The sequence below is a fragment of the Silurus meridionalis genome, chromosome 1 (assembly GCF_014805685.1).
Source record: "Silurus meridionalis isolate SWU-2019-XX chromosome 1, ASM1480568v1, whole genome shotgun sequence".
NCBI lineage: Eukaryota > Metazoa > Chordata > Actinopteri > Siluriformes > Siluridae > Silurus > Silurus meridionalis.
This window is the reverse complement of record NC_060884.1, coordinates 14,678,518-14,694,872: the sequence shown is the minus strand read 5'-3', so window position 1 is coordinate 14,694,872 and position 16,355 is coordinate 14,678,518. Positions and strand designations below refer to the sequence as shown.

Sequence of the window (16,355 nt, the reverse complement as noted above, 5' to 3'; positions counted from 1 at the left end):
ATCATGCTTCTGCCCAAGGGACTAATTTGATCAGAGTGGCAGTCTTGTTGTGGCCCCGAGTCCTAAAATTTTTGCAAGCAAATGGTGAAAATCGAGTTTGTATTGGTGCATCATTCTCAGGACACACTGACTCACTATACTGCTGTGCACTTTATTATCACTGGTATTGAAGTTTTACCATACATTGTCTCTTTATGGTGGTCAATACCAAGGCAGTGAACACAGTGTCTGTCTTTAGCTTCCAAACTTTGCTAACAATAATCCTAAAGCTTGTTTCATTTGATCACACAGATAACCAAGAACAGTAATTTATAGTGAAGAGAAAAAAAAATTAAACACCCTTGCTGTATGTACCCAAAGGCCCACCAGTAAGATGGTAGGTGATGTTGAAAATTGAGTCAAAAATATGCAGGGGAAGAAACTGCCCAATGGGGAGAATGAGGGATGAAGTAAATAAAAATCAATTCCACTTCCATTGGTGTGTGTTCAGTGGGCTGAGCAATGAGGAGCACATGCAAAGGAATCCCACTCGACCATGTTAGAAGCATGTAATCTCATGCCCACATGTTGATAGATGTCAGGGAAAATGTAGGAGAAACATTTTTATCACATCAGTGCTGTGATAAGACTCGACTTGAGGTGAAGACTTGACCTGGTGAAGACCAGCATCACTGTGAGCACTGGGGGACTTTTCAGTTAACATGTAAAATGACAAGGAAGACCCAGACAACCATGCTAGTAGCATGCGTAAACAGGTTAGCTAGTTGGCAGCGGATGTTTACAAGAGGATGTGCCAAATGGAAAATAAGTGCAGCAAAAGAATAAGGTCCCTAACATATGAACAGCAAAAAAGAGACAATAATTCAAGCAAATGATAGCAATGCTAACGAGGGAAACTCATTAGATGATACGACTTGCTTTCTTCAGTACTTGTGCTAAAATCTAAGAAACACATAAACGCACCACAACATTAGAAAGAGCTTAAAAAAAAGGATTTTGATGCCAACTTTGAAAGACATTTTTTACTCGAACCATGGACCAAAGTCGCTATACAGATAACTCCCAATGGTCTGACATGTGTACAAAGTAAGAAGCAGAAGAACATAGCTGTATGACAGCAATACTTATTGAGTTTGCTGGAATGCACATAAACATGAAGGTATTCAGGCCATTCTTGTTTCTCCTGCTGGTTAGTCAGAGAAAAATAAATATTATATTATATATATATATATATATATATATATATATATATATATATATATATATATATATATATATACAGTGAGGAAAATAAGTATTTGAACACCCTGCTATTTTGCAAGTTCTTCCACTTAGAAATCATGGAGGGGTCTGAAATTGTCATCGTAGGTGCATGTCCACTGTGAGAGACATAATCTAAAAAAAAAATCCTTAAATCACAATATATGATTTTTTAACTATTTATTTGTATGATACAGCTGCAAATAAGTATTTGAACACCTGAGAAAGTCAATGTTAATATTTGGTACAGTAGCCTTTGTTTGCAATTACAGAGGTCAAACGTTTCCTGTAGTTTTTCACCAGGTTTGCACACACTGAAGGAGGGATTTTGGCCCACTCCTCCACACAGATCTTTTCTAGATCAGTCAGGTTTCTGGCTTGTCACTGAGAAACACGGAGTTTGAGCTCCCTCCGATTGGGTTTAGGTCTGGAGACTGGCTAGGCCACGCCAGAACCTTGATATGCTTCTTACAGAGCCACTCCTTGGGTATCCTGGCTGTGTGCTTCGGGTCATTGTCATGTTGGAAGACCCAGCCTTGACCCATCTTCAATGCTCTAACTGAGGAAAGGAGGTTGTTCCCCAAAATCTCGCAATACATGGCCCCGGTCATTCAAATGGTCATTGGCAAACTTAAGACGTGCCTGGACATGTGCTGGTTTAAGCAGGGGAACCTTCCATGCCATGCATGATTTCAAACAATGACGTCTTAGTGTATTACCAACAGTAACCTTGGAAACGGTGGTCCCAGCTCTTTTCAGGTCATTGACCAGCTCCTCCCGTGTAGTTCTGGGCTGATTTCTCGCCTTCCTTAGGATCATTGAGACCCCACGAGGTGAGATCTTGCATGGAGCCCCAATCCGAGGGAGATTGACAATCATGTTTAGCTTCTTCCATTTTCTAATGATTGCTCCAACAGTGGACCTTTTTTCACCAAGCTGCTTGCCAATTTCCCCGTAGCCCTTTCCAGCCTTGTGGAGGTGTACAATTTTGTCTCTAGTGTCTTTGGACAGCTCTTTAGTCTTGGCCATGTTAGTAGTTGGATTCTTACTGATTGTATGGGGTGGACAGGTGTCTTTATGCAGCTAACGACCTCAAACAGGTGCATCTAATTTAGGTGCATCTAATATATATATATATATATATATATATATATATATATATATATATATATATATATATATATATATATATATATAGCATAATGCACCATTGCAAGAGCTATACGGTATTTTTTAAATGCTATGCTTTATTATTTTTTTGCCTGCTTCAAAATCACAGAGAAGTGGAAATGATTTCCGCATTCTCTTATGGTCTCGATGCTTGACACGATTAGAGAAAATGCTGTTAAACATTTTCATAATTTCTTTAGACCACCACTTACACAGCTGTACCTACAGAGTGAACCAGAGCCAAAGAGTAGCACTTTAATAAATCGCTCACCAAAACATAGAGATGACTGTAGATACTTTCCATTTTATTCTTTTTTTTTTGTTTTTTTTTCAACAAGGTAGAAAATGTTGCTGAACTCTACTTATAAACAATGTAAAGGCAGAAAAGACCACACACCGACCTGCTTAAATACACACATGATGACTGATTATACATATTTAGATATAAAATAAATTCATTTACAACAGATGTAATGTCATTGTATTGATTAATAAACAATACTAAACGAAGCATCCTAATACTATAGAATACCATGGTTTTGGTTAGTTTGTCAACTAAATTTTTCATACCATCTGGATGCCACAGGTGCTCTAATATAAAAAAATACCACACACCTGTTAGTATACCAGAAAACAAGCACAAGTATTATTATTCATAAAAATGTAAGGTAATCTTAAACCCTATGGTAGAAATTCGGGAAAGTCTATGACGGTGTGGCAAAAAATTCCAATTATTCACTGTGACGAGAGACCATATGACAGGCTATAAACAATGACCTATAGCTTAAAATAAATAAATAAAAAAAAATTAAAAACAAAATAAAATAATAATAATAATAATAATAATAATAATAATAATAATAATAAATATATATCAGTGGCTGGCCGTGTATTTGGTACCTGGGCCTTCAGTGGGGACTTTCCCGACTAAATCCACCTCTGAATACCATCACTATCATGTCACAATTATAGAAACTATCAATACTATACAAATCGCAATATAACAACGCCTGGCATTATAAAAAGAGATGTATTTTCACATATGGAAGGTGAATACCATTTTACTAAAGCAAGAAACCCAGTTAAGACAACTCCAAAACTCCAAAATTTGTTTAATAACATGACAAAAACATTAAAAAAAAATATATAAAATCCAACCTACTCACCAGAGATGCATGCTCATAATTTGCACCTCTCCTCAGAGGCTGTAAGCCAGTGGTACGGCTCGTATTCACTGGTCTGGAAGTGGTGAACAAACCCTTTCCTTGGCTGAGACAAGCTAGCTTGCTCCGGGGTTGGCTGACCTCTCCTCACGATGCCTAGCTTTTTTTTTTTTAAATGGATATTTATGTATGTCGGAGACCAAATAAATTTTTCTTTATCCGTTGGCTTAAAAAAGTCTAACTCAGATGTAATAATGTGTGCAGCACCCTAAAGATGTGTTTTGCAAGTCGAACTTGTCTTCAACAGTTTCCCTCTTACCAACCAATCAGAGACCGGAAAAATGCTGATGCTATTCTGTGAAGCAAATATTAAAACTGATTGCTCTAAATGGCTGGCAGGCTCTAATAGATGGTTCAATGGGGTGTCTTCCACCCTAGTAGGGCCCAAGCAGGCTCTGGTCATGGAACACGAAGTGGATAATATTTAGAGGAAGGTGGCCATCGAGGTGGCCTGCCTGCATCCCTGCAGCCCGTCCTTCCCTTTTCAGAAGCTAGCGCCGGTTTCACTCCATGTGCTTTTATGGCTTACTGGTCGTGACGTCACCCCGCCGGTGCCGCCACACTTTCTATTGACTGATCACACACATGATTCTGAGCATGGGCAATGTGGAAGCAGTCCCAATGCGTTTTTGATGCAACATCTCATTGAGGGGGCGTTAAATCTGCATGGTTTATTTAAGCAGAAAACATTAATTTCATACATACCAGATATAACAGTTTTAATTTGATTATTAAATCTACCTAAAATTCTATAAGTCAAGTCTTCATATAACTACAGAATCAAGTCTAATGGTCTTACTTTTTTTGTTTGTTTAAACTAGGTGCATATACGAAAATTATTAAGCAGTAAGGTGAGGAGTGTAAAGTCTAGGCTGGCCTTCATCTTAAGTTTATTCTTGACTTTTAAAGTTAAACATAATTTGAAACTAACAGAATGTTAACTCTGATATAGGAGTGATAAAAGTCCCCTGAACAGTCACTGAAATGTTTTGTTTCTTCCTTATATTGATGTATACGAATTTTCACATTATTTTAGATTTGAAGCAATCTCTGCTGCATTCTTTATTTGACTCTGATAATCGTCCCCTTGATGTTGAAGATCTTAATCATCACCATGTCTACAAAGGGTGACCTTTCCACTTTCCCCTTTTTCTCTTTCTCTCTCTTTCTCTTTCTCTCTCTTTACAGGAGTGATTCGGACTGCTGTATCTGATCTTGATAGGGAGACGCAGGACCGTTATGAGCTAGTTGTCAAGGCAACAGACATGGCAGGCCAAATGGGTGGTCTCTCTGGCTCCACTACGGTGACCATAGTGATCACGGACGTTAATGACAACCCTCCACGTTTCCCTCAGAGTGAGTGCTATTTATGTATGCCTTAAAACAGACATGTCATTATCAATGGCCTTTCCAACTCTTCTGGTTCTGAATAAAAAGCTTCCAGTGCAATATGGGAACAACTTGGCAGGGAAAATATCATTTGGGTTTTGTTAATGTAGTAGAACCAATTACAGTACTGATGTATGACTTCAAGGTATAAAGTTCAAGTAAAAATTTAAAAAATAGTAAATAGCTAATAAATGTTACCTAACTAAGGGTTCCTTGTTAAAACATTTTCATCAAGCTGATTTTTTAGCAAGAAATTACTAAGCTAAGTGTGAGGTCCATCCCATCAATACACATGCTTGATGAAGCTACCGGTAATTGAAGATGTGGTACTGGGCTGCATAGTACACATAGAAAAAAAATCTAATGCATTAATTTATAAATAAATTAAATGTAATGAAATTTTGGATAAGTGGATTTTAGTTCATACATTCAGACTCCATACTTCTAATTAATAATAATAATAATAATAATAATAATAATAATAATAATAATAATAATAATTGTGAAATATAGGCAGCAAAATTTTCTAATAACTAAGGCAGAATTTACTGTTTGATGTAATAGTCACAGATAAAATTTGCAGTTGCGGCTAATGAAATTCATTACTCCATTACTTAATAGCTGTGGTCATTGCAGTCATCCCACATTCAGCAGGATATACTCTTAGTCCATAAATACAGCATTTAACATGTTGGCAAGAAAATTTAATTTGACAAAAACTCTTTTGTAAATTACTCTTAAACCTTGAACATTAAGTTGATAAAGTTTTAACGAGTTTCTTATATATATTGGCACATTAGGAGCAGGGTTACTATATTAAGACTCTATTTCACTCTTACTAAAAAAAATAATTGCAGCATACAGGATAGTTTTTGTATGAGGATTATTAATTTTAATTAAAAAAAATGTTATACCTTCGACACCATATTTCTTTGAAATATTAGAAAAGGAATAATTTTTTTGGGCTCAAACCTCCAGTGAAAAAAAAAAGTTCAAGGTCCTCCAGAGTAAAAATGGTATATTTTGTCATTGAGATATACTCACGGACAAGCAGTGCACTGAAATCATTAACACAGAGAAGATCCATCAATAAACCACTAAGGAAATATATAATTAGCCATCAAAGAGATCACTCTGCATGCTGCCAAACTGCTGCAGCTGCCAAATGACAGTGTCCCAGCACTCTATTATACAAGTTTCTTCTGCTCTTTTGGCTCAAGCTGCCTGTTTTTTTTTTATTAAATTTAGCTTGGTTTTTGTTGTTAATGAGACCCTTTTTTTAATAAACACATCACAAACACATTTTTTTTCCATTTCTTTCTCACAAGATATCTGACTTATGAGCAGATGTTTGGAGTTTTTACGTGGGTACCAGTGGCTTGTCAAATAATGAGGCTGAAATAAAGTGGTCCTTACTAGATGCTTGGCTAAATTAGTTTAAATCAAGCTTCTAGTATGTTTAAATTTTTTAAATGTAGAGCCAACTAAATTCGTATTGCAGACAGGTACAGACAAGAATAATAACTGTAACAAAAAAAAAAAAAAAAAAAAAAAAAATTTTGAGACCATTATTAAGTGTAAGATCCAGAATTAATATCTAAGCACTGGCATTTTCCAGCGTTTCCAAGGACATAGAGGTATGTTTCATATTTAATTATTGAAAAATAACTAAACCCTAGTTTATCCTATGACCTCTTTGGAATTCAAACCAGACACAGATATGTTGCAGTGTAAAGAATATTGCATTACACAGGGCCTTAGGGATTTCTCTGGACCGTTTTGCGCTTAGGTATACTGATTTCTACACGCTCTTAATGCGGTTTGTTGTGGATCAAGCAGACTGCTCCAGTGTGAACAGCTGAATAAATGTATATCTAATCCAAAGCTCTTTGGTCAGAGTTTAATAGCTCTGTATTTAAATACATCACAAATGTCTGGTCTGTCTGGTCTACAAAGTCGCAGATGTTGTTATATGAGCTTTGATATAGTGGTGATTTGGAAGGTCTGAGAAAAATCTCATTGCTTACATATCAATAAGGAACTGAGGGGCAAAGCTTTTAATATTAGTTAAAGTCATTGGGAAACTGGATCATGTATGTGTGTGTGTGTGTGTGTGTGTGTGTGTGTGTGTGAGTCTGTGTTGTGTGAGTCTGTGATGTGTGTGTATGTGTGCTTGTTGGGAGAAATTTTCCTTTATAAATAAAAAAATATATATACAAAAGAGAGGATCAGGCTCCAGTATATTAAACATATAAATGTTCATATGAATATTTTTTCTACCCATTTCCTTTATTTTCTTTGACTCCTATCTTTTCTTTTACTAGTCTTTATTAAGTTGGATTTAATACAACAGAGTATGTGTGTCCCCAGTCTCTTCTTCTTTATTTCAATGGCTCTCCTTGTTTCCTCTCTATTTTCCTCCCAACCAGAAAGAAGCCCACATTTAGACCATTTATATTTGGCCATGTAATTAAAAATGCTTACTTCGCTATGCAGAGTCAAAAGTAATATGCATGTTTAAACGAGAATGTACACTCTTACCGGTCACTTTATTAAAAGCACCTGCACACCTGCTCATTTATGCAGTTTTCAAATCATCCAAACCACTAGCAGTGTATAAAATCATGCAGGGGCCATGGGAAATCTGAAGTACAGTTATCATCAATGACATTTATTTGCCATTTTTTGTTATTGTTTATACTACCTAGGGGGTGTGAAATAGTGTAGTTAAATACTATGTGCGTCTTTTTCCACCCACCCCAAAAAATGGCCTGTTTGCTTGCTAAGCTGCAGTATTGAATACTAACTAAATTGCTATGCTGTGGGATTCACAGCAGCAGCATGCAAGCTGTAACTTATTTATTGTGAAACATGTCCCCAAAGCATCAAATTTAGAAAGTGATCAATGTTTTTCGAAAACTACAAAAGGTGTTTGATTAAAGCAGTGCAAAACGGTCTCTCCTACCAAGATAGGCACGTACCACTCCTTGCCAAGTACTAACGCCTTGCAAATTGCCCCAGCTTGGCATGCCCTTCCATTATGAAGGGCAATAATGGCTTAGTGGTTTAAGTCTGTAAGTTCAGGGAAATAAGAAATGCCATTGCTGGGACCTAGAGTGTGGTACTTAAACCTTTTTGCTCCATTGCTGTCATTGTGATCTGTATCCAACTTCCTAATAAGAGAGGGAGTAGCTTATTGGTTAAGGTGCTAGTCTGAAGCATTGGACTTTGGATCTGAAAGTTGTGCGTTTAAATCCCAGCCACACCAAGCTGCCCCTTCTGGGCCCCTGAAAAAGGCTCTTAACCCAATTGTTGCTGAGTTGTATGAATTATATCATTGCAATGTGCTCTGCTTAAGGGCATCTACCAAATGCTGTAAATGTAAATACAATTCTAAGAATTTATTTCACTATAATGTACATGTTAAAGTATTTTCTTTTTTAAATGTATAGCTTCATTGCTGCTTTAATATGCACAACTTTCTTAATCTTGGTTCCTTTCTTTTTTCCTCTTTCTTATTATTAGAGATGTGTCAGTTTTCAGTTCCAGAAGGAATGGCAGTGGGCACATCGGTTGGCCGAGTGATGGCCACAGATGCAGACATGGGTGAGAACACGGATATGAGCTACCTGATTAAAGACGAGGAAGGAGGAGAGCTCTTCAGAGTCTCCACTGACACAGACACACAAGAAGCTATCATTATCATCAAGAAGGTACACTCTGGTATACTCCATTATGCATAGCAAAGAGCAAAATTTGTAGAAGAATGGAACCCTAGATTTGGTGAACTTTATAAAAATTCTGTTTTATTTTAGATTTAACTTTCTAACTTAAACATAAAAAATTTTGGAAAATATATAAAATACTTTATGTTGTTTTGGGAATATTTTTTACATTTATAGGTAGAGTGCTAAAATAAATATTTTCCCCAGAGGTCAAATAAGTATGCAGTTACCAGCATAAAGATACATAAGTAAAGTTATAGTTTAAAAATGTAACAAATTAGTAACATTAATACTTTGTTGCAAAACTGTTGTGGGCAATTACAGCTTCAAGAAATCTATGCTAAGATGTTAATAGCTTTTTGCATAATTGTGGTTTAATTGTGGCCCACTCCTCTTGGCAAATTGTCTTAATTCTTAAACCCCAAGGTAATAAGGATACAACTGCTGGACTTGCAGTTTGAAAATCCTCTATAAATTTGCTGTCGAAAGTCAAGAATTTGATTAGGCAATGCAAGGCCTTCTTTGCAATCTGACCATTTTACTCTGACCTCTTACCCCTTATAACCATGAATCACTTAATGATTTTTGTCTTGATTTTTCACTAATTCAGCTCTAGAGACTGTTATGAAAATCTCAAGAGATCATTAGTTATACTCAAACCATTTGGTACCAACAAATATGACATGGTTGAAGTAACAGAGATTTCACTATTTTCCCCATTCTTATGTTTCATGGGAACATTACCTGAAGCTCTGGGCATGTATCTGAATGATTGTTCTCATTGTGCTGCTGCCACACTGTTGGCTGATTAGATAACAGCAAAAATGATTAGGTGTACAGGTGTTACTGAAAAAGTGCATGGTAAGGATATTCTTGCAATGTCCAATAATGTCAATACTCTATGATCACATTTTTCTTACTAACTTGCTAGGGTTTTTTCCTTTAAACAGTCCTTCCCTTAAAAGTCCTGTCAGCAGTACCTGTTATTTCTAAATCCAGACAGTTCATAAGGTTCAGATTTGTTTCTTACCATTTTTATTGTACTGTACCTTGCAGCCTCTGGACTTTGAGAAGAAACGCACCCATAATGTGGTTGTAGAAGCAGTAAATAAGCATGTGGATCCACGCTTTGTGGACCTGGGCTCTTTCCGGGATCAGACCATTGTCAGAGTCAGCGTGTCAGATGTGGACGAACCTCCAGTGTTCTTTCCACCTACTGGAACAATTATGGAAGTGCAAGAGGATGCCAAGCAAGGGGCCCTTGTGGGCTTTGTAACAGCCAGGGACCCAGATGTGGATAATGTACCTCTTAGGTACTTATTTCTGTTCTATATCTCACTGGAGAAATGCAATATGTGACCTAAATACATAAAAAACCTTTGACAGATAACTTTTAACATGAACTGTCATATATATATATATATATATATATATATATATTCAACTTTATTACATTTATTTTTAAATATTCCTTAGGTCTATTACATCTAGAATCTAATATCTTAAAGTATCAAAAGTTCATACAGTACATATTTTTATAAACTGCTATTGTGTGTGTGTGTGTGTGTGTGTGTGTGTGTGTATTTTGACCTGTTCCTGTCCAATGATCATTAGTATAAGGACATATTTCCCCTGTTGATGGGACACATTATACAAGATATATTTGCCAAGCTGCTTATGGAGATAATACCCAACATTAGTCAATGTTTCCCAGTAATCCATGAGCCCATTTACATTCTGTTTCCCTGCTCTGGATTTACTGACCTAACAGTTTATCTCCTTTATTCAGTCTCATGCTTTACTTACAAATAAAAAAAATAAAAAATATATATACAGTGAGGAAAATAAGTATTTGAACACCCGGCTTTTTTGCAAGTTCTCCCACTTAGAAATCATGGAGGGGTCTAAAATTGTCATCGTAGGTGCATGTCTACTGTGAGAGACATAATCTAAAAAAAAAAATCCTGAAATCACAATATATGATTTTTTAACTATTTATTTGTATGATACAGCTGCAAATAAGTATTTGAGCACCTTAGAAAGTCAATGTTAATATTTGGTACAGTAGCCTTTGTTTGCAATTACAGAGGTCAAACGTTTCCTGTAGTTTTTCACCAGGTTTGCACACACACTGCAGGAGGGATTTTGGCCCACTCCTCCACACAGATCTTTTCTAGATAAGTCAGGTTTCTGGCCTGTCGCTGAGAAACACAGAGTTTGAGCTCCCTCCGAAGATTCTCTATTGGGTTTAGGTCTGGAGACTGGCTAGGCCACGCCAGAACCTCGATATGCTTCTACAGAGCCACTCCTTGGTTATCCTGGCTGTGTGCTTCGGGTCATTGTCATGTTGGAAGACCCAGCCTTGACCCATCTTCAATGCTCTAACTGAGGAAGGAGGTTGTTCCCAAAATCTCGCAATACATGGCCCCGGTCATCCTCTCCTTAATACAGTGCAGTCGCCCTGTCCCATGTGCAGAAAAACACCCCCAAAGCATGATGCTACCACCCCCATGCTTCACAGTAGGGATGGTGATCTTGGGATGGTACTCATCATTCTTCTTCCTCCAAACACGTTTAATGGAATTATGTTCTATTTTGGTCTCATCTGACCACATGACTTTCTCCCATGACTCCTCTGGATCATCCAAATGGTCATTGGCAAACTTAAGACGTGCCTGGACATGTGCTCGTTTAAGCAGGGGAACCTTCCGTGTCATGCATGATTTCAAACCATGACGTCTTAGTGTATTACCAACAGTAACCTTGGAACCGGTGGTCCCAGCTCTTTTCAGGTCATTGACCAGCTCCTCCCGTGTAGTTCTGGGCTGATTTCTCGCCTTCCTTAGGATCATTGAGACCCTACGAGGTGAGATCTTGCATGGAGCCCCAGTCCGAGGGAGATTGACAGTCATGTTTAGCTTCTTCCATTTTCTAATGATTGCTCCAACAGTGGACCTTTTTTCACCAAGCTGCTTGGCAATTTCCCCATAGCCCTTTCCAGCCTTGTGGAGGTGTACAATTTTGTCTCTAGTGTCTTTGGACAGCTCTTTGGTCTTGGCCATGTTAGTAGTTGGATTCTTACTGATTGTATGGGTTGGACAGGTGTCTATATGCAGCTAACGACCTCAAACAGGTGCATCTAATTTAGGATAATAAATGTAGTGGAGGTGGACATTTTAAAGGCAGACTAACAGGTCTTTGAGGGTCAGAATTCTAGCAGATAGACAGGTGTTCAAATACTTATTTGCAGCTGTATCATACAAATAAATAGTTTAAAATATCATATATTGTGATTTCTGGATTTTTTTTTTTAGATTATGTCTCTCACAGTGGACATGCACCTTGATGACAATTTCAGACCCCTCCATGATTTCTAAGTGGGAGAACTTGCAAAATAGCAGGGTGTTCAAATACTTATTTTCCTCACTGTGTATATATATATATATATATATATATATATATATATATATATATATATATATATATATATATATATCCCAATTCAATCATATACTGTTATTGCTTCCATAAGATTTGTTCATGATTCTGCTTTACTCCTAGTCTATTCTTTTACTCTATTAAGCACGTTAGTGATTTGCTTTTTGATAATTGTTATTGATGTTCTTAGTGACTGAATGGCAGGAAAGAGTGTCTAAAAGCCCCAGGACAAAGAAAATATTAACATAAATCCTAAATCTCAGTTGTGTGAAAACAAATCAGCTTTAAATTATTTATATTTTTATGGGTATGATAGAGCGGAAAATAAAATAAGTAATGTACTACTTAATCAGCCAAAGTGCAGTTGGGGAGACACTACTGCTGTATATATATGTGTGTGTTTTGGCAAATGTTTTGGTACCCACATTCAAACAACGCAAAAAAATACCAGAGAAGAAAAGTCAAATCTGGTACACTTCAACACTAAACCCAAAAATGCACTGGACAAAACTATTGGCACCCATAACTTAATATTTGGTAGCAACACATCCATTAGTGCACCCTTAGTGCTGGTCCCCAGCCCGGATAAATAGGTAGGTTGCGTTATGAAGGCATCCAGTGTAAAACGTGCCAAATCTAATATTCAGATCACAAATTAGAATGTCATACTGGATCGGTCGAGACCTGGGTTACCAACGACCAGCACAGGTATTGTTAGCTGACAGGGTCCCAGTGTAAACTGGGCTGCTGTTGGCTAAAGGAGGAGAAGGAGAGAGACGTCTACAAAAACAGCAGGAAAAGGAAAGGTGTAGGAGAGTGGAGGTTAGGGTTGTACTATGACTGGAAAATGGAGAGAAGTAGCTAATATGATGGAGTGGCGACAGGTAGATATGTTGTGTGTTCAGGAGACCAAGTGGAAAGGGAGTAAGGCCAGGAACATTGGAGGTGGCTTTATTTGTTGCTTAATTGTTTATCATGGTGTGGATGAAAAGAGAAATGGTGTAGGGGTGATCCTGAGGGACGAGTTTAGTTAATGTGTAGTGGAGGTGAAGAGTTTCTGATAGGGTGATGAACATTAAGCTGGTTGAAGGGGTGATGATTAATTTCATCAGTGCTTATGCTTTACAAGTGGGTTGCGAGGTGGAGGAGATGGAAAGATTCTGGTGTGAGTTAGTTCAAGTGGTAGAGAGTGTACCTAGGAAAGAACGATTGGTGATTGGGGCAGATTTCAATGGCCATCTTGGTAAAGGGAACAGAGGTGATGAGGAGGTGATGGGTAGGTATGGTCTTAGGGATAGTTATGTGGAAGGCACATTTTGGTAGATTTTGCTAAAATGATAGAAATGACAGTGATAAACACTTATTTTAAGAAGAAGGAGGATCATAGGGTGAAGTATAAGAGTGGAGGAAGGTGCACACAGGTGGACTATGTTCTATGTAGGAGATGCAACCTGAAAGAGATTAGAGATTGTAAGGTGTTGGCAGAGGGCAGTGTTGCTAGACAGCATTGGATGGTGGTTTGTAGGATGGCTTTAAGGAGAAGAGGTGGAGAGTGAGGACTGAAAAAAGAATAAAATGGTGGAAACTGAAGGAGGAAGACTGTAGTGTAAGGTTCAGGGAAGCAGTCAGACAGAATGAGGAAGTGCAGGAAAACAAAAGGAGAAAGAGGTTGGCAAAACCGAATTGGTATCAGCAGAGATATGAGTAAATGTAAGTACATGGAGATGTGACAGCAGATAAAGAGTGGAAAAGGCATATGAGGAGTTGTATTAGAAGTTAGACACTAAAGAAGGAGAAATGGATTTGTACCAAGACAGAGGGACAGAGCTGGGAAGGATGTGCTGGAAGTTAGAGCGATATAGGATGGAGATGGAAATGTGTTGACTAGTGAGGACAGTGTGTTGAGAGGGTGAAGAGAGTATTTTGAGCAGTTGACGAATGAGGAAAATAAGAGAGAGAGAACGTTGGGTGACGTGGAGATGGTGAAGCAGGAAGTGGATAGGAGTAGTAGGAGGAAGTGAGAGCAGCTATCAGGAGGATGGAGAGTGGAAAGTTGATTGGACCAGATGAAATACCAGTAGAAGCATGAAGATGTTTAGGAGAGATGGCAGTGGAGTTTTTAACCAGATTGTTCTACAAAATTTTGAAAGGTGAGAGGATGCCTGAGAATTGGAGAAGGAGTGTGCTGGTACTGGTTTTTAAGAATATGGGAGATGTGCAGACCTGCAGTAGCTCAGGTCAAAAGGTGAGTTTGTGTAAGATAGCGTACGACAGGGGGCCAAGAGAGGAGTTGTGGTATTGTATGAGGAAGTCATGTGTGGCAGAGAAGTATGTGAGGGTGGTGCAAGACATATATGAGGACAGTGTGACAGCAGTGAAGTGTGCAGTAGAAACGATTGCATCAAGAAAAGGCTCTAAGCCCTTTCCTGTTTGCATTAGTGACGGATGAGGTCAGACAGGAGTCTCCATGGACTATGATGTTTGCGGATCATATTGTGATTTGTGGTGAGAGTAGTGAGCAGGTTGAGAAGAGCCTGGATAGGTGTGGGTACGTGCTGGAGAGAAGGGGTATTAAAGTCAGTAGGAGTAAGACAGAATACATGTGCATGAATGAGAAGGAGTGCTGCGGAGTAGTGCAGTTGCAAGAAGAAGATGTGGTGAAGGTGGATAAGTTTAGGTACCTGGGGTCAACAGTGCAAAGTAATTGAGATAGGTTCAAAAAGTGAAAAAAGAGTACAGGCAGGGTGGAGTGGGTGGAGAAGAGTGGCAGGAGTGATTTGTGATAGAAGGGTATCCTGCAAGAGTAAAAGGAAAAGTTTATAGGGCTGTGGTGAGACCTGCGATACTCTTGTGTACTCTTGCCACCCTGCCTGTTCTTGTTCCTGATCCTGTTACTGTTCCTGACCCAGATCCGGACCCTGACCCCTTCTCTTTGCCTCTGTTTCTGGTTTAGACTTTTTGGATTGTTTTTGTTTTTTGTTTGGTTTTGCCGGCTCTTGACTTTGGACTGTTTTGGATTTGGTTTTGGCCTCCATTGCCTAGTTTGCCTATATTCTGACTCTGGATATTTTATTAGACTGTGTTTTTGCATTTTCCCCATTGTTCTGTCTCTTGGCAATTTTGAAGTGTGTTTTTCCCCTGCCTGTTCTTCACTTATTAAAGATCATTTTCACCATAACCCTCTGGCGTCCTGCATTTGGATCCTCCCTTTCAACTACCCACACACTGACACCTCTCTACTGGAATTTTGGACCACTCTTCTTTTGCAAACTGCTCCAGGTCATTCCGATTTGAAGGATGCCTTCTTCCAACTGCTGTTTTGAGATGGTGGTGTCCTATGGTATTCAGATCTGGACTCATCGCTGGCCATTTCAGAACTCTCCAACGCTTTGTTTGTAACCATTATTGAGTGCTTGTGTTATGGGTCATTGTCCTGCTGGAAGACCGTTGATGGTGGACAAGCTTCCTGACAGTGGCCATTACATTGTGTCCCAAAATTCTTTGGTAATCAACAGATTTCATGATACCATTCACAGAGTCGAGGCATCCAGTGCCAGAAGCAGCAAAGCAACCCCAAAACATATTTAAACCTTCGCCATGTTTAACTGTATGGGCTGTCTTCTTTTTTTTTTGAAGGCCTAATTTCTTTTTCTCTAAACAGTGCCATAATGTCTTTTACCAAAAAGCTCTACTTTTGTCTCATCTGTCCACAGTACATTCTCCCAGATGGATTGTGGTTTTGGCAAACTCCAGTCTTTTTTTTCCAGTCCAGGCTTTTTTTGCCTTTGTGTCAGCAGTGGTGTATTCCTGGGTCTCCTACCAAAGAGTCCCTTATCATTCAAATGGTGACAGATGCGAGCTGACCCTGATATACCCTGTTTTGTAGATCATCTTAAATGTGTTTGGAATTTAATCTGGGTTCTCTACCAACCATTCAAACAATCCTTTGTTGTAATTTTTAAATAATTTTGCTCTTCAGACCACGTCCAGAGAGGTAAGCTACAGTGGCATGGGCTGTAAACCTCTTGATGATATTGTGCAAAGTGGACACCTGAACATTAAGTTCTCTGTATATGGACTTGTATTTTTGAGATTGTCCATGTTTTTTCACTTCTTTCTTTTCTCCATGCTCAGTGAGACACGTCACAAC

At 38.3% G+C, this 16,355-nt stretch overlaps 1 protein-coding gene across 3 annotated transcripts in view; it reads left to right on the top strand.

Annotated features, from left to right (window-relative positions):
* Positions 1–16,355, top strand: part of LOC124388521 (cadherin-22) — a 245,675-nt gene that overhangs the window by 160,307 nt on the left and 69,013 nt on the right. For all 3 annotated transcript variants that reach the window (XM_046853228.1, XM_046853229.1, XM_046853237.1), the window contains exons 5-7: positions 4,842–5,009; positions 8,568–8,755; positions 9,824–10,080. In XM_046853228.1, coding sequence (XP_046709184.1) covers positions 4,842–5,009; positions 8,568–8,755; positions 9,824–10,080 — 613 coding nt within the window. The remainder of the gene's footprint in view (positions 1–4,841; positions 5,010–8,567; positions 8,756–9,823; positions 10,081–16,355) is intronic.